Source organism: Protomyctophum bolini, assembly GCF_963924005.1.
Source record: "Protomyctophum bolini genome assembly, chromosome: 11".
In the NCBI taxonomy this organism is placed as follows: Eukaryota; Metazoa; Chordata; class Actinopteri; order Myctophiformes; family Myctophidae; genus Protomyctophum; species Protomyctophum bolini.
The window spans coordinates 8,361,805-8,381,804 of record NC_137872.1 but is presented as its reverse complement, the minus strand read 5'-3'; the positions used below and the strand labels follow the sequence as shown (position 1 = coordinate 8,381,804).

General features: G+C 44.2%; 1 protein-coding gene across 1 annotated transcript in view; it reads right to left on the bottom strand.

Moving 5' to 3' along the window:
- Positions 1–20,000, bottom strand: part of grin2aa (glutamate receptor, ionotropic, N-methyl D-aspartate 2A, a) — a gene marked incomplete at its 5' end in the record, with an annotated part of 213,140 nt that overhangs the window by 16,112 nt on the left and 177,028 nt on the right. Inside the window, 4 exon segments of the mRNA XM_080775827.1 lie at positions 6,938–7,167; positions 7,862–7,987; positions 12,095–12,248; positions 19,583–19,754. Of these exon segments, the coding sequence (XP_080631953.1) occupies positions 6,938–7,167; positions 7,862–7,987; positions 12,095–12,248; positions 19,583–19,754 (682 nt within the window).

Sequence of the window (20,000 nt, the reverse complement as noted above, 5' to 3'; positions counted from 1 at the left end):
CTGCTTGTCACTCTGCCTGCCTCTACTGTACACCTCAGTGTGGACAGTACGGTGTAGGTCAGCCTGTCTCTCTCTCTCTGTACTGTACACCTCAGTGTGGACAGTACGGTGTAGGTCAGCCTGTCTCTACTGTACACTACTGTATACTCAGTGAAAGGTGACCGTGTCCTCTGACCAGCGGTCGTTCCTATGCGTGTCTAACCGAGTGACAGGACGAGAGGACACACGTGGGAATAAGATGGACATGTGTCGGGTGGACCTAAACACTTTACTCCAGTACTGTACTCAAGTACAATTTACTTGAGTGTTTCCAATTTCCAATACTTCTACTCCACTATACATCTCAGAGGCAAAACTTTTAAATTTACTCTCTTACACTACAATTATTATTATTTGAAAAACTGGAGTTTTCATTTTGATTATAAAACATACATTAACCACTTCAACCCTATATGCATTTCAGCCATTTGAAAATAGAAGATCACAATGCGACGCATTGTGAGCTTGTAGATCTGCTATTTTCAAAAGCTTCTGTACACATTTTGAACTTGTGAAATGGGACATTCTGCAATATGAGTACTTTTACGTTTAGTACATTTTAGTGCTAATACTTTTATATACTTTTACTTGCATTTTGAATACGGACTTCTACTTGTAAAACATTTGAGTGCTTTTTTCCCCACTATAAGCGAGCGACCGCACAGCTGGCCTCTTGCCTGTTTCAGAACCTTCATGCTAATCTCTCCTGGGGAACAGCATGTTCTCCTCCCGTTATCTCTCATAGTCTGGGCTCCCCTGGGTGTCGTTATCCAGGAGGCTTCGCCATGAACCCCCTTTTTTGCACCTGGCGTGTCAATCGCAGTGCCAATACACGATGAACCGATCGCTCTCCAGAGAGGCTAAAAATGGCTGCCGTCTCTCTGTGTGCCGTATGGCTGGCCTCGATCCACCGCGACATCCAGCCGCGGCAATTGAACTCTGAGAGAGCACACAAATCTGGGTATCTGTTGGGCGGTGTTCATTTTGGTGACTAAGACTTAAAACACTAAGGTTTTATTCAGAGGTGGTGTGTGTGGGTGGTGTGTTATTCAAATGACTATAAGACTAAATATTCTCTGGCAAAATTAACATTGCATTAAGGCTAAGAACTAAGACTAAAAGACAAAGTCTGATGTGTTATTCAAAAGACTAAATAAAGTTTTAGGCCTATACACTCTCCGAGTTACATCTGGACACATTCAAAATAACACGAGCTCCGTTTTCAACCGTTAGGAAAGAAAACCGAACAGAGGTTTTGGGCTAAAGTTAACTGGCTGAAACACGTGCTCTGCTCCCGCGTACGTGTTGTTGAGAATACAGAACGGCATGTCCTCCAGAGGCAGCAAAATGGAGGCTGAGTATACAGTATAAGGACAGGTCCCAAGTGGACCACTCAGGAGCTGCTGTTTGCCTGGCCTTTTCTTAATGCTAGACGGGGCCCGCTCAGGGGGGACGGACGGGGCCCGCTCAGGGGGGACGGACGCAGCCGAGCGGGCCCTCCTGAACACCGGAAGCCTAATAAGACCCCCCCCCCCCACATGGCTAACTCTGCAGTCTCTGCTTCTTTATGAGCGTTCGGTTTATATCCAGGTGGAAGCATGCAGGGTTTTGGGGGCGCCAGAAGATAGATTTCTGATCGATTACTACATCGTGAACCCAGTGTTGTTTTAGCAAATTTTGATTTTAGTTTTAGTCATATAGTCTCTTGAATAGTTTTCATTTAGTTTTAGTCACATTTTAGTCACCTGGAATTTTTTTGTCTAGTTTTAGTCGACTAAATCTACAGTTGATTTAGTCGACTAAAATGTATTTTGGCGGTGCCTTGATGTTGTCGTATTACCGATTTTACACTTGCTGAAAATAGCCGATCTACAAGCTCAATCTGCTATTTTCAGCATGCAACCAAGTGTAAAATGACTTGCACTGGACCACTTGTCCACTAGTCCCTTCCTAACATTTTAGTCTAGTTTTTAGCTGTTGACGAAATTGTCAATACATCAAAGTTTTAGTCATCATAGCTTAGTTTTCATTTTTAGTTTCCATTTAGTTTTCGTCAGTGAAAAAAGGCAGTCGACGAACATTTTTCGTCTCAGTTTTAGTCGACAAAAACAACACTGCGTGGACCATCGAGACAGACGACACAGATGACACGTGTGCGGTGTTGAAAACACCCCTGCGTGCCACATGATGAAGACCTAGTCTTAGAGGGTCCAGCGGTGTTGAAAACACCCCTGCGTGCCACATGATGAAGACCTAGTCTTAGAGGGTCCAAATGTTGCATTTTTTCCATTAAATAAAGTAAGTCTCTTGTGGAGCTCTAGAAACAAGAGTGCGGATGTTTCTTCTCCTCTTTGATGTTTGCCATCCAGACAGGGGACAGTTCTGCTTTTTGTTTTAAAGTGGGAATAACTATATAAAAAAAAAAGTTATTAAAAGAAAGCTGCTTTCTGCACGTCCCCAGAAGAAAAGCAGGCAGCGTTCAGTATTTATGCACTACATTATGTGGAACAAACTCCCAGAAAATACTTTAAAATCGATGCTAAACACTTCTGTCATGCATGCCCTTTTGCCCTTCGTTTTTAATCAATTGCAATGTAATTTGTATTCTTTTTTTCCTGTGCTATGTTTCCTTTTCCTTTTGTGTTGCTTAATGCCTTAATGATTAATGTTTTACGTGAAGCGGTTTGAGAAATGCCTCGTTCCACATGCTTTGGCCTTGCTCGACTTACAGCACGAACTCGTCTGGTAACAGTGGAGTGACAGCTGGGTATAGAAGAATCTTCAAGAGTTCCACTTTATGGAATGCAAAGTGGCAGTCGGAGACATCTTGACCTTTGTGCTGTTTAACATGGCAGCTGAGAGGGCTTTTATTGCATTATGGCTCTGACACTGATGCGCCGGGCTGCAAACTCAAAGTGAAGCAACCCTTTAAACGACACAAAAGACACACAAGAGTGACACGAGGAGCCCTTAACAAAATACACTTACAGCCTCTGTTCTTAGTCAAACCCGAATTGCAACTGCACTTATTTCTCGTCTCTAACGCCAAATCTCTTCATCAAAAACAGCAACGCATTGCGACGCAATGTGTTAATTGAGAGCTTGTAGAGTGGCTATTGATGGCAAACGTTCCCCGCAGGAGAAGGATGGCTACACCAAACTACACCAACCTACACCAAACAACACAGACTCCAGCTTAATGGCATGACACTCAGTCAGAGGTTTACTTAACCCATTTTGACCTGAGATCAGATTCTAAAAATGTCTGTTTGAAAATGACAGTTTTCTGAAAAAGCTATGTTTCTATGTCAGTCGTTCTTCGATTTTTCAAAAATAGCAGACTAGCTATGACTAGGCTTCTGCTATTTTTCAATAGCTAAAGCATAACATAATGCTAACACCAAAAGGGGTTCCCGCCCAAAATAGCAATACCACAAAACGACTCTTGTTACTAGTCAACGTTCTGTATTAACCCTTGAGTAAAAGTACAATATAAAAGTACAAATATATTTTCAAAAAAGTTTAGAGAGTAAAAAGTACAATATTAGCCTCTGAGATGAGCAGTGTTCATTTTGTTGACTATGCAGGTAAGATTAAGAATAAAGACTACGTCGACTAAGGTTTTTCAGAAGACTAAATAGGACTAAGCCTAGCCTAAATGGTGTGTTATTCAAAAGACTAAGACTAAATCAAAATATTGTGGAAAAAAATTACATTGGAGTTGAGGTGGAGTAGAAGTATGAAGAAATTACTAAATGGAAATGCTCAAGTAAAGAAAAAGTAGACCTACATCAAAATAGTACTTATAGGTACAGTACTTGAGTAGATGGACTTAGTTACTTTTACACCACTGAATTTCAGTTAATTTTGCTCCCCATTACACAGCTGTTGTCAAAGAGGGACTCCTCTGTGATTAGTTAATTGACTAGCTAATGTCAGGCTGTTCAACTTCAAATAATAATTTGACATTGAGCCTGAATTTCCATGTTCTTTTCTCCTCCTTATTCTCCTGGCAGTCTTTTCAAATCGGCTTCAATAGGATCATCAATTCTCTCCGCTGCTGCGATTGTCAGTTTGAACTGACTCACTTACACTTCCATCATCACATTCAAAGGACACTGATTGCTCCTTTTAGACTGAGTAAAACGAGTGATCGCAGCACAGATCGTTTGGGTGCGACAAGCCATCCAGGGCCTGCAGCTGGGCAACAGGTGGCTCCGTTTATGTCTCACATCTACTTGTTTGTACAGCCCAAATCCCCGGTTATCGGTACACATAGCGACTACATCTTGTATCTGTACTGGGAACTTCAATGCCATATTATGTGCAAAAGAAAGGGGTCTCTGTCTGTCCCTCAGTGTGAAATAATATCTCTTATCTTTGAGGTCTATATCCACAGCAGACATCGTTTTTGTGCTGACGAGGTGTCAATATTACTGCAGACTAAACATCAACAGGGCATTTACTGAGAGGACATGTTTAGTTTGGGGTTCTGCCAGTCGGTGTTTAGTTTGGGGTTCTGCCAGTCGGTGTTTAGTTTGGGGTTCTGCCAGTCGGTGTTTAGTTTGGGGTTCTGCCAGTCGGTGTTTAGTTTGGGGTTTTGACAGTCGGTGTTTAGTTTGGGGTTCTGCCAGTCGGTGTTTAGTTTGGGGTTTTGCCAGTCAGTCGGTGCCTCCGTATGAACTTGTATATATCTTATCTCCCATATACGATCTCTCGTTTAGGCTGGATGAAGTAACGTAAACACAAATCTGAGAGTAATTGTTTGGCTAGCTTAGTGTCCAGCACCGGTAAGCAAATTGATGTTAAAGATTATTTAGGGGAAAGGGATTATTTACTGCATGGGGGATTACTTGTATGCATGATGCACCCAGCAGACGGCTGCTCCGCTGAGCGCATGGGGGAGCTGTTAGGGGTTAAGTGTCACTTCAACACACAGACTGGGCGAGCTGAGGGTCAAGCCAGTGACCTTGCAATTCCCCAGGTGGACTGTTTATACCCACTCAGCTACAGCATCTGTCACTACTCTCTCTCTCTCTCTCTCTCTCCTTCCCAATCTTCCTCCTGTCTCTGTAAACACCTTTAGTTAATCTCATTTCCTTCACTCTTTCCTCTCTTCCCACCAGCATCCATCCATCCATCCACCCTTCCCGCTCTTAACTCGTTTCTCAGAACAACATCTCTCTCTCCCCCTCTCTCTCTCTCTCTCTCTCTCTCTCTCTCCCTCTCTCCCTCTCTCCCTCCCTCTCTCTCTCCCTCTCTCTCTCCCTCTCTCCCTCTCTCCCTCTCTCTCTCTCTCCCTCTCTCTCTCCCTCTCTCCCTCTCCGTGTCTTCCTTCCCGTCCTTGTATACCTCCTTCTTTCCTTGGCGCTCGCCATCTGTTCTCCTTCGTCCTCACCTCCACCTCTCTTCTGCCTTTCATCCTTACTTTATCACCTCCCCTCGCCCTTCTCCACAACTTTTCTGCTTTCCTCTCACCGTGTGTGTGTACTTGTGCATGTGTGTGGGTGCGTGTGTATGTGTGTCTGTGTGCGCCCATTGTCGCGACCAACACCATCCGCAGTGGAAGCATTATGTACACTGCGGGTCCCACACGGGCCCTCACGGGGGCTTTTGAAAACAAGAGAACAGGGAGAGAGAGTGTTGAAGGGCCCAGCTCTCACACAGAGAACAGGGAGACAGAGTGTTGAAGGGCCCAGCTCTCACACAGAGAACAGGGAGACAGAGCGTTGAAGGGCCCAGCTCTCACACAGAGAACAGGGAGACAGAGCGTTGAAGGGCCCAGCTCTCACACAGAGAACAGGGAGACAGAGTGTTGAAGGGCCCAGCTCTCACACAGAGAACAGGGAGACAGAGTGTTGAAGGGCCCAGCTCTCACACAGAGAACAGGGAGACAGAGTGTTGAAGGGCCCAGCTCTCTCACAGCGTCCTGTGGCCCTCATCACCGTCGGCCGTGGAAACTGGAGTCTCTCGGGGGAACCCCGCCCACCGCCATGGGCCTGCAGGGTTCAACTCCACTGTCATGTCTCTAGTCGCGCAATGTCAAACATTGAGCACAACTCAAAGCAAAGGGACAGCTGAGAGAGAGAGCATGGGTTAGAATGGACATGTCACGATTAAACAATGGCCATGGGACAGAGAGAGAGAAATAAGAGGTAGATAGATAGATAGACAGATAGATAGACGGACATCGATAGATGGCATATATTCATAAACAACGCGTGCAACGGGCAAAATGGTATATGGAATCACTGACGTCGATAATATCAGTCCGCCTACATGCGCTCCGGGGAAAAGATCGGAAAATTCTCCAACACTTTGCTCAGGAATCCTGCGTCACAGAAACGTACCGCAGCTTCCCAAAGTCCTTTTCCGACTCGGAAACTTGTCGTTTCCAATCATTCCCAGAGAGTATGTGTGGCAGTACTGTACATAAAACAACAACGAACGGACTGGCAAACTGATGGTACTATAGGTCTTAAAAGCAGACTGTAAAGTGAAAACCGACCGGCAACATCTAAACCATAAATCCACATGTAAATACAATTTAAATAAGCCACTCCAGCGATGCTGTTTGTCTGTGTGTGTGGACAAAGTATCTGCCAGAGCTATACTGTATTGCTGCACTGCATAAGATGGCGGAAAATAGCATACAGTCGAGTGCATATATCATAGGCATATGTACATTCAGTTTCAGGGAGAGTTAAGCCTGTGCTAAGATCAAACTTATCAAATGTACAGCAGCATAGTAACACCGTACAAGCCTTAAACTAAACGGCACTAAAGCACCAGAGCGACTACAATAACCGACTGACAAACTATAGTGTGATCCCAAGTCCGTCGTTCACCACTCAACATCAAACAAGCCGGCCACCTCCCCCTTTGGGTTTCTCGTTACCTTGTTGTCGGACAGGCCGGTGACCTGGTCCACAAACTCCTCCTGGATCATGAAGGCGGCCAGGTTGGCCGTGTAGGAGGCCAGGAAGATGACGGCGAAGAAGGCCCACACGGACACGATGAACTTACTGGTGGTTCCTTTGGGGTTCTGCACAGGCACAGAGTTGTTGAAGACCAGGCCCCACAGCAGCCACACGGCTTTGCCCATGGTGAAGGAAGGGCCGTGGGGGTCTAGGAGAGGGGCAGCGAAAAGGGACAGGTTAGGATCGCAGGTACGGACAGAGTATGAGGAGGGAGAAAGGTGTTCTTTGCTGCTATTGCCACGACAGTGAGCGATTAGCACAAAGTTCCATTAGACGACTTACAATTTAGGCATTTAGGCACTATTGTCTAGAGCAACTTACAAACGGCAAGATTAGATGAGAGTGAATAGCATGTATCCTAACAGCTTGTACAGAGTAACAGAGTGTAAGTGAATAGAGTGCCAATAGAATAATTAAGTACTAAGTAACTAGTAAATAAACATCTAACACCTGCATCTGTCTGAATAGCAATATCTAAATTATTTTGCATCTGGTTATGAGACTTCCATGTCCTATGCCAAACAGACTGATGAACTTGAAGAAGGGAATCTAAATATAAATGTTGCATAGCAACTGCCTTTTTTTGTGCAGGTGCCTAAATGTCATTTCAATTAAAATATTGTTGTTGTAAAATAGTGCTTAAGGGATTGATTTGGCTCTTGTGTTTACTGTATAATGTTCACAGTGGCCTGGACTGAGTTATTGTTTTATGAAATGGCTACCAATATCTGGTAGCCATTTCATAAAACAATAACTGCTAAAGGCCACTGCTAAAGGTGTGTGTGTGTGTGTGTGTGTGTGTGTGTGTGTGTGTGTGTGTGTGTGTGTGTGTGTGTTCTTACCTCTGCCCTGTGCAAGGTTTCTGTTGAAGCCTAGAGGACTGATATACTCAAACATGAAGACGGCCATTGCAGTGACCAGCAGCAACATTACAAACATCATCACCCACACCGATGCACTGAAAGGCTCTGTGAGACAAAGAGACAGAGACATAGAGAGACATAGAGAGAGACAGAGAGAGAGACACACAGAGACAGAGGGAGGACAGACAGAAGACAGAGGGACAAAGGACAAAAAAATGGGGAAGATTGTAAATTCAAAGACCAATCACTACTTGTCTCTTCACAGCTTTGACCATAATTTACAGACCATGTTAAAACACCCCGAGCGGCAAGGACAGAGTTCTGTGTTCTCAGGACGGAGATTAATAAAAGGACGGAGATTTATTGATATCAAAACCGATCGCATCGCCCCCATTTTAGCCGATGAGACCGAAAATCTTAAAACGTGAAAAAACTCTTGATCTAAATCATTCCGTCTAATTCTAAGCAAATCGCGATCCCGTCGCTAGTCGCATTATAATGTATCACACCTCCCGTTGTTGTCGAGCGCCTCGGCAGTGTTTTGGCTACATCTAGCTTCCCAAAATGGCACGGAGCCACCATGAAATAGGTCCCGAAGAAACAAATCGCTGGGCGTCCTGATTTAATGGTTACAAATACCCCCGGGCGTTTGGTGTGTTAATTACTTTCAGGTTTGTTTACATTTAATCTCAGAAGCTATTAGTAACATTTCTGAAATTATACCTGATTATTGAGTCAATGTGAGTCAAACACAATTGTACGGTTAATAGGTCACAGATGTTATGCTGCTCGTAAATCAATATTTCTCCAGGACCTATTGTCGGCTAGACTTCAAATCAATCTGTGCTTTAAACTCCATTAAAATGATAATGACAAAAACAAATTGCACAGTTATATTTAGGTGTTGGATTGCCTATCTTAAGGTTTCAAGTCCCTGCAAGTAGATTTACCCAGCATTCAGATCATGTCTCTAGTAACGTTGTGGTCAGAGCTAAACATGCCAGAACAGTACTTTTAACACCAATTAGCCTCGGAAACCCAGACGTTTTTATTTCCAGGGAGGGAAAAAAAAGTCTGGGGCCGAGTCCACTTCAATTCGGCATACAGTAGCGCAAACGTCACTCATTCTCTGCTGATTTCTGATCGTCTGCACCTTTGTTAAATTGACGCACACACACACACACACACACACACACACACACACACACACACACACACACACACACACACACACACACACACACACACACACACACACACACACACACACACACACACACACACACACACACACACACACACACACACACACACACACACACACACACACACACACACACACACACTCCTCTCTCTCTCTCTGTCGCTCTAATTAATTAGTCTCATGTCCAGCAGCTGTGCCTAGTTTCTCCCTGCGGATCCTGCCGGGAGCTGCCTATGCCATAAAAAGCATAGGTGAGTTCCAGTCTACCAATTAGCAGACATTAGCAAGAATACAGAGTGAAAGGTTTATGTTCCGTTTAACCACTAGTAAGCTAACAATTAAGTAAACTAATAAAGTAAGCACATTAGTAAACTGGACTGTATAAATCTCTTCACCACAAATAGCCAATCTACAAGCTTACGATGTGACGCATTATGGTGTGTTGTGAGACATTGTACGTAGCGCGTTGTGAGCTTGGCTATTTTTGGCTAAACTAAAGTCCCCCCCAGAATATGGAGGGTTCAAGTGATTCATTTCCATCATTCTCAGTTACTCCCATTCTCTCCGTGAATGAACAAATACTGTAGTTTGCACACACACACACACATCATGAAAGAGTACAGTACAGTATACCACGCATGTGCACACGCACACACACACACACACACACACACACACACACACACACACACACACACACACACACACACACACACACACACACACACACACACACACACACACACACACACACACACAATGTTTGACAGGGTGAGTAGGCGTACAGAAGCCATGGTGTCAGCACTCCTGTCCTCCCTCTGTGCTCACAGTGCTCCTGCAAAGATTAAACCCTGCTTTAATGTATGGGAGAGCACTGCTGGCTCAGAGCCATGGCATGTGTGCATGGGCGTGTGCGTGACTGCGCGCGCGCGCGTGTGTGTGTGTGTGTGTGTGTGTGTGTGCACTGCGTGTATTGGCAACCAGCCATTGCGGGGTTTTCTGTGCTAAGTCCTTATAATTACGGCTCTTACAGTAATAACTGCATGCTACATATATGGCGCTGTTTGTGTGTGTGTGTGTTCGCACCCACAAATTCAAAACCTTTGTGTATTGCACGTCGTTCATATGCGTGTGCACATGCACGCTCTCATTTGTTGGTGTGTGAAGACGTCAATGCATTATAGGCATCATGATTATCATGACTGATTAGTCATAATAATGAAAATATAATAATACTGTACTGTATGTGTATGAAATATGTGTTTATTCAGGCTACTGGCCACTAGAGTCTCCAGTGAGGGGGGAAAAAAAGTATTCCTGCCAACAGTATAGGGGCCAAGTACACTGTAAAATGCTGAGTGTTAATGCAACAAGAATGTACTGATGTAACCAAATAGACCCATGGGGGTGATGCTGAGTGGAGCCAAACCCGCTCCGAAAGTATTGATAGCTGTGTAACAGAATTAGGTTTCATGTCTCCTCTGTTTGACATGGGGCTGTGGGAATACACACATGCACGCGCACACGCACGCACACACGCACGCGCACACATGCATGCACGCACACGCACACACTTACACATAGCATTTTCTCCTGAAGCGAGGCAGGCGTCCTCTGTTTGTTATAGTTGTAATTTTAGACGTTATTAAATAATTTGCTTTATTTGCATTACAAGACATTTTGCCATTTCATATCTCATTTCTCATTATTATGTCTTCAAATTGGTGAAACAGCGCCCCCTCTGTACTGCAATGTGTAGTACATGTGTCTGGTGAAAGTATTATGTAGAGAGAGAGAGCCAGGCTAATTTGGTCTCATTTAACCACTGAATTATACCTTGTTAAGTACCTGTGTTTTTTGCTTCTACCCAGCATCTCTTCACCAAAAATTGGCAATCTTTAAGCTCACAATGTTGTGAGCTTGTAGTTGTAATATTTGCTAACATGTTCACCCTCCCATTACATGCCCAGATTTGAAGGCGATCGAAAGAAACAGATAAGAGTGGGCGCGGGTGTGTGCACAGTTCAAAGATCCAAAGCTCCATTGCTGTTGACAACATCACCTACTGTATAGCAACCCAGTGCTAATGTACAGTAAGTATCATGACTCATAAGCACTATAAAAGACCAGTTAGCGTACAGTAAATCTACTTTATTGGCGCCGAGTGTGATGCTAATCTTTAATTAATAACATGCCAAAAAACTAGCAAGTGGGGTCATGCCCTCATGGCTTCACACCGAGCAGATTGACCACTTGCTGTCGCAATTACAATGGAAGGTTGTGCTCACTGCTTGGCCCCAGTATTGCTGCTTGCAGCTAAATTTATTGTGTTTTGCATTGATGCATAATACAATAATTAACGCTAATAAAACCATGTGGCGTTAAAGCATTTATTGCGTTCATTTGGACATACTCTTAGTTGAACTATTATTAATATAGATTAAGCTACTCAGCACCACAATAAGTGGCCTAATTAAAATCAGCCCCGACTTTTACAATCCAATAATGTGATTTTGAAAAGAGCCATTCTGCATGAGTACATTTTATATGTGGTATACTTTACTTTGATACCAATACCTTTGTGCTAAGTTTGAATGCAGGACTTTTACTTCTAACAGAGTATTTTCATATTTCACGCACGCACGCACACACACACGCACGCACACACACACACACACACACAGACACACACACACACACACCAACCCTCTCTCTCTCTCACAGACAACAAGTTAGCAACGTATCACAAGGTTAACCCATTCTGAACGGGAACCCATTTTGGTGTAGCATCATGTTATGCTTTAGCTATTGAAAAATAGCAGATCTACAAGCTCATAGCGTGCCACCGAGTGGCGCGCTACGAGCTTGTAGGTCTGCTATTTATTTTTTATCGAAGAACGACTGACATAGAAACATAGCTTTTTCAGAAAACTGTCATTTTCAAACAGACATTTTTAGAATCTGATCTCAGGTCAGAATGGGTTAAGGCAGGAGGCGGTGACGCTTACCGAGAAAAGCAGACGGAGACACGGTGCCATTGCTACGGGCGACCATGACACTGATCCCGGTTTCCACGAACGGGACGGAGAAATCGATGACCTCAGAACGCTCCTCATTGATCGTCAGAGACCCGACGGCCATGACAGCCTTCTTATAGACCACCTGCAGAACACAGAGGATGCAGAACACAATGACATCCTTCTTATAGACCACCTGCAGAACACAGAGGATGCAGAACACAATGACATCCTGATGGAAGGGTGGATGGAAGGGTGGATGGAAGGGTGGATGGAAGGGTGGATGGAAGGGTGGATGGGTGGGTGGATGGAAGGGTGGGTGGATGGATGGGTGGGTGGATGGGTGGATGGATGGGTGGATGGAAGGGTGGATGGGTGGGTGGATGGAAGGGTGGGTGGAAGGGTGGATGGATGGGTGGAAGGGTGGGTGGGTGGGTGGGTGGATGGAAGGGTGGATGGATGGGTGGATGGAAGGGTGGGTGGGTGGGTGGGTGGGTGGGTGGATGGGTGGGTGGAAGGGTGGATGGGTGGATGGAAGGGTGGGTGGAAGGGTGGGTGGATGGGTGGATGGAAGGGTGGATGGAAGGGTGGATGGGTGGGTGGGTGGGTGGGTGGATGGATGGGTGGATGGGTAGGTGGATGGATGGGTGGATGGGTAGGTGGATGGGTGGGTGGATGGATGGATGGATGGGTGGGTGGGTGGGTGGGTGGGTGGGTGGATGAATGGATGGATGGGTGGGTGGGTGGGTGGGTGGAAGGGTGGGTGGATGGAAGGGTGGATGGGTGGATGGAAGGGTGGATGGATGGGTGGATGGGTGGATGGATGGGTGGCTGGGTGGATGGATGGATGGGTGGGTGGATGGGTGGGTGGGTGGATGGAAGGGTGGATGGGTGGATGGGTGGATGGATGGGTGGCTGGGTGGATGGATGGATGGGTGGGTGGATGGGTGGGTGGGTGGATGGAAGGGTGGATGGGTGGATGGATGGATGGATGGGTGGAGAAACAGATTAGTTAGTTTGGATTAGGTGTCAGTACCCATTGGCATTCAGCCAGATGACGATGACAGTCAAAGGCAACAGGAGAAAAATCAATGTACTCCATTTAGTCATGAAAAACAGCGCTTTGACTCCGCCGCCTGCGACTACAAAATAGTTATGATCGCACCGCTTCACAGCACCATTACTATGGGTTTCAGACAGACACTTTAAACACAGTGCTGTTAACTGGGACTCACAGAGAAGTCTCACAGAAGTTACTTGAATGTTGCTGTTTTTTTGTTTGTTTTTTTCCTGTCAGAACTGATCTTCTATAATACATTCACTGATTTTGTAGAAATAATACTGATTGGCTGAATTGTTAACAGACCATAATGGTAATATATATTTGATGTGGAACAATTAAGTGGCAGCAACCAAACTTTCTGTTGAAACAGTATTTTAGTGCATTATTGATAGAATGTTCATTCATTCATTCTCAAAAGACATTGAGGTTGCCCTCATTTGCAACGTCGTGGAGATGTGTGGTAGGTAGTGGTACTGCATGTGGTTTCCATAAAAAGAGGAATGGGACAACAGAGAGTTCCCGGTCCACATGCACATTACATAAGATATCCCTTGTCAGCCTATTTTGTCTGGTCTTCCATTCAGCAAAGACGAAAGTCTACATAATTATTATGGATCCGGCTGTATGCCAGAGGGGATAATGTGTAAATGATGATGAACTGTACATGTGTATATTGTGTGTACCATCATGTTTAACACAGTGACAGTACCTATACACCCACTTCATGCGTTTACACCATTGCTCACTTTGAGTATGCCAATGAATAGGAAAACTGTACAGGGTTTAACCTAAAGTGATTTATTCTGGTATTTCTCCTGTGATGTAAGGCGTCGCCATACTGTACATACAGTATATTGCTAATAGTGTCAGCCCACATGTAAACAGGAGCTAGTGATTGATTATTTTGTGTGTGTGTGTAACGATACATTTTGAGGAAGTGACCAAATTACCCACGAACGACCCCCGACACTAACAGGAGCACATGCGTGTACGGTCCAGAGTGATGCAAGCCTTAAGGAAGATCGGAGCTGTACTCAATGTAGCCTGAAACATTTACGAAAGCAGACACACAAGAAGCACTCTCTGCATATATACAGTGAGTAGATCATAAAAAAACAGAAGATTAGTGTCGCTTTTTAAGATCGCCACAGCCAACAGTATAGGTTTTGTTAGGTAACGGTAGGTAATGCCACTCTATAGCCTTATCAAGTTAGACAGACTAGCTTGAAGCCCTTTGTGAAGTTAGTGTTTTTTAATTTGAAATAACACACACAGGAAGCATTGACACTCAGCAGTGTGGGCAGCACGGTGCTGCCACTCGGGTGCCAGAGGGAGCTTGGCAACCTCCGTTGCAAAATGTGCCCCCTCAGTTTTAGTTACAGTTATTGTTTTACTATATGAAAATGAGATGTGCCCCCCTCGCCATTTTCAACCTCTCTGAGCCTGCAGCACAGGCAGCCAATGAGGATGTCTTTAAACACATAATTATACGTTATGTGATTTGCACAATATGATTGTTTGATCGTGATAAAAGCAGCTGTAGATGTATAAAGCAGGGCTTCTCAAAGTGGGTGCCTTGACGCTATCAATGGGGAGCCTCGATCATAATACTTTGATAATATTTGGAATGTATCAATTCATCATTATTTAGGACGGGAACGCTATTTTTGGGGTTTTGGTAGTTGTTGCTATGTACACTATAAAGCCTTAATCTTTTTGTCATTTGGTCTAAAAGATTAACTTGGCGGTGCGCGTTGTGAGCTTGTAGATCTGTTATTTTTAGTGAAAGCCCCCCCCCCCCCCCCCCTGAATAGGAATGCTGGTTACACGTGTCACATTATTAACAGTATAAAAAGTGATTTTCAGTCTGTCCTAATGGAAACTAAATATTCTCTGCAGGTTTCCTCGTGACATACTGTATCTTTTTGGCGGAAAGATTGACATATTTAAACGTATAGGCCTATACCGTTAAAAAAATGACAAAAAGGTGCCATAAAGCAACATGAATGTAATTCAGGAGTGTTGTGGATGAAAACGGTATTTACAGTACAGGGGTGACCTCAGACAAAAAGGTTGGAGAACCAGCAATCTACTGTAAACTGAGCAATCATTTTCTTTTGGCAGACAGTGGCTTTTTGGCGTGATGCCATACAGCCCAGGTCCAGCACAGACATACTGTACACGCACGCACGCACGCATGCACGCACGCACGCACGGCACGCACACACACACAAGTCAAATAAATAAGGTGGAATATGACTCATCATCATGCATTCTGCATACAATCCTCTGGATGAACTTCCGGACAGACACAGTAAATATAAATAATAAAACTAATAATAAAAAATAAAGGACAGGCAGAGCAGTAAAGTTTACAGTCACCAGCTGAAGCCCAGAGTGTTACGTCTGAATGGAAACAAGTGATTAAAGTCTACCAGGGGGAGTTCCCTTCAGGACACGATAACATCATTCACATTAATGAAGACCTGAGTCCGGTTCTACGATGCCAGTCAGTGGTTCTCCAACTTTGTCATGGCAAGTATACACCCAAACTTAAATGTATTTGGCCGCAGACCAAGACCGTAAACTACTTAATATCGAGACACAGCAAATATTTTAGTATGAAAGTATGAAATAATGGTAAAAATTGTGGTAAAAATGTAAATGGCAGAGACGCTTTCCCAGTTGAAAAGGATTATTAGACTGAGCGTTTAGTTCTCTTACTGTAGGTATACCACAATTTATATAAATTCTCTTATTTTCTGTTTTGCTTTTGACATGACAGACAAATTAAAAGTACAATCCGGTACAGTATAGCCCAGTACAGTAGCCATAGGATGTCAGAAGTATACTTTTTTTTTTTCTTTTGTGCTCTTCTACCCCCCACACCCTTGGTTATTTTATGTTTTGGGGGAAAATGCTAAATTACAATTAAAAAGGCTACATTTGTTGTTAGGCCATCAAATTGAATAAATGTATTTTCCAGTACGATGTGTCACAACCCCCCCCCCCCCCTTGAATAATGAGATCCTATAAATAACACGTCAATTTCAATGAATTCTGGAGGCACATCCATACGTGGCTATTGTTCACACTAATGCATTCTCCACAATCCATGCTGTCTCCACAGTAGCTTTCCATCCCGCCGTCCAGCGGCGAGCTGTGATGATGAGACAGTGACATGCGTGAGCACGCTCTGCATAAAGGTCTGTCATACATGACGCTGACCTGTTACTGACCCCCGCCTCGGCACACACGCGTGTCCAATAATGCACGTCACATGGCTGGCATTAATCTGAATCTAAATGACAAAAGAAGCAAAAAAAAAAAAAGAAGAAGAAAGGAAACAAATATTCTCTTCTAATACCCTGCTGCAGTACATGGCGTTGGGATATGGTAGAGTGGGGCACCTCCTATTATCCTGTAGAAGTAGATTATGGCAGTGGCTTCCAAACTTTTTCCATGTCAAGGACCCCCAAAATGACAATATATGCCGAGGACCCCCATAAGAGAAGAGATCAATGGAAGAGCTTTCGTTCAGCCTATATGCCAATGGTTCTCAAAAAAATTAATTGTATTTTAAGAACACTGTCAGAGTTACAGACCTGTAAAGGTCCATTTGCAACCCCCTTAAGGAACCCTGCAGTGTCACTGGACACACCCCTGGACAGTGCACTGTGCTGATGTTGATTGGTGGATGACACTTCAAACACGCAGGGTGGGAAGCTTGACCGCGTGAACTACTATAGTGTCCCCATCGTATAAGGAAAACAACCCAGTGGCTAATCTACAACCTCACAATACGCTGCATTGCTACACGTCGTCAGCTCTGAACTTTGGTCCATTATTTCACCACTTAAATAATACCAATTGGTGTTGTAGAGAGAGGGAAAATAATGTCATCTGTGGCTGCAGCCGTGATGTGCTTAAAAGCACTTAACCCCTTTTAGTTGACTGGAATCCCCCTGGACTCTCTATACTGGCTCCTGTCCTCGCTCTACACTATATTATCTGCTAAAATAGTCGATCTAAACTCAGCACACAAAGTTCGGAAACTTATCTTTGGGACATTATTTATCCTCTTTAATAATACCAATTGGTGTTGTATCTTATATCGTTTTAATCGTTGATTAGTCACCTTTACCGCGATGTGTAGCATGTAGGGATCGGACATTCCTGGAATGAGTAACACTGCTAAACGTGTGGGTTCGTTGCACCCACAAAACATTTGACAAAATGAAATATTGTTCTGTTCGTTCTTAGCGCCGGCAGGTGTGCATGTGCCAGTCACAGGTGTGTGCCACTCAGTCACAGGTGTGTGCCAGGCACATAAGCAGTGGTCCTGCCACTTTCTTTCTTCTTTGTTTATGCTCCAAGCAGCAGCAACACTGGGGGAAAGACGTCACGTCTGTCCCTTCAGGATAAGGCCCGTGCAACCGGGCAAGTGGAAGCTGGTGTTCCGGCATACAGAGTGACAGGCAGCATTATTTGGGTGTCAGCCCTGGTACCATTTCAAAACTTCAAAGTTTTCAGTTGAGGAATGGGATGCCATGTCCCACAGCAAAATGTGTGGCTAGGTTGGTGCGAAGGTGGTGCCAAGGTGGTGCCAAGGTGGTGCCAAGCTGCTTTTGGATCTTCCACCCGCTACTGAGTTCCATAAAAAGGAGTGTGAAATGAATAAAGTGTACAAATATTTCAATATGTGATGTTTTTTCTCCTTATTAGTGTGGGAGAGTGCAATCATCCAATCCACTAAAGGCTACAACTCAAAGCAAGGGTTGAATACCAGACATTTTGCCGTTTTGGCAATTGTGGATGTAACCCACACGTTTAGCAGTGTTACTCAGTCAAGCAATGTCTGATCCATACATGCTATACCTCGCTGTAAAGGTGACTAATCAGCGATTAAAATGATATAAGATACAACACCAATTGGTATTATTAAAGAGGATAAATAATGTCCCAAAGATACGTATCCGAACTTTGTGTGCTGAGTTTAGATCGACAGACAGACGAGAACGAGCGAGAACAGGAGCCCATATAGAGAGTCCAGGGGGATTCCAGTCAACTAAAAGGGGTTAAGTGGTTTTAAGCACATCATCACGGCTGCAGCCACAGATGACATTATTTTCCCTCTCTATATTTAAAGAGCATTTATGTTTAATAATCTGTTAAGGTTAACTTTGAGCTGAAGCAGCTGCTTTACGATGTCTCTGTGTTATAATTAAAAGCTACAGATGGGAATCTCTGTGTGTGTGCGTGCGTGCGGAGGAGGAGGAGGAGGAGGGCAGGGGCGGGCGCACAGATCAGTGAACCAATGGGATCCACTGGCTAATTTGACTCCGCCCCTCTAGACCAGAAATGACCCTGGCTGGGCCAGGCTATAGTCTTTAGTTAACATATTGTTTTTATTCAGTACACATTGCACTGGCTGGGCCAGGCTATAGTCTTTAGTTAACATATTGTTTTTATTCAGTACACATTGCACTGGCTGGGCCAGGCTATAGTCTTTAGTTAACATATGGTTTTTATTCAGTACACATTGCCGGTATTAATGCCATTTGAATTAAGTCTTTAAACGTTCGATTTGTGCGTTCAGCACACGCACACCGCCAGCACTATCGCCACTGCTCCCATAGAGTTATAAGGCTGCTCCCATAGAGTTATAAGGCTGCTCCCATACAGTTATAAGGCTGCTCCCATATAGTTATAAGGCTGCTCCCATAGAGTTATAAGGCTGCTCCCATAGAGTTATAAGGATAGAGTTATAAGGCTGCTCCCATAGAGTTATAAGGCTGCTCCCATAGTTATAAGGCTGCTCCCATAGAGTTATAAGGCTGCTCCCATAGAGTTATCTCGCACAAGGCCCTGCTAGCTGAGGGCCCTGTAGCTTACTTAAGCCATTCAGGCCGTGAACCCCTTTTGGTGTTTTAAGCATTATGTTACGCTTTAGCTATTGAGAAATAGCAGATCTACAAGCTCGTATCTGCAATTTTTTTCTTTGAAAATGTGACGCAAATCTTTGAATACAGTATGTATTCTTTCAGAGCGTTCGTTTTTAACTCAAATCTGGGGGGGGGGGGGGGGACCTGGAACAACGTATTTTCAGATGGGGGTCAGCGGCCTATTAAATATACTTTTTGGGGTCCTTGACGTGAATTATTGAGCACCACTGATATAGAATATATAGAATGATTTAGATTTTTTTAAAATGTATTTCGATGTCAGGCCTAAATGGGTAAGCTCCACTAAGTTCCAACGTTAATCGAGACCTATAGCTGGGACCATATCACATACTGTACTGACACTCACATGCACGAGGGTGCTCGTACAGTGTAAGAATCTGACGTTTTATGCACGTTAAATAAACACACACACACAAAGAAAAAAGCGAATTCAAAGCAAGCCTTCCTCACCTCTCCCACCATCCCGTTCCAGACATTGTTTATCTTTTTCCCGTGTTTTCCATTGGTAACCAGGTACAGGTCATAGGTGAACTTGACATATTTGGCTATCTTCTTCAAGATGTCAATGCAGAAGCCTTTGCAGCACTTCTTGATGTAGGTCCCGCCTGCTTCCGTCGTGTTACTGTGGAAACAACACACAAACACAACAGGGTTGTTACTGACTTGCCCTGAGCAGCGCATGTCATGTTACACTATACCGTACTTGGCTTCAGAGCATCGATTGCATGGGCTGAAGAATTGGCTAAACGAGTAATAGCAAAGTTACTTCAAGTGTATCATAGAGTTCTCATTGCAGCAAGTAGTTCCTGTCTTGTAGAACCATATCACTGCAGTGTGCATCGCTTTGAGGGAGGTAGGGAGGCAGAGA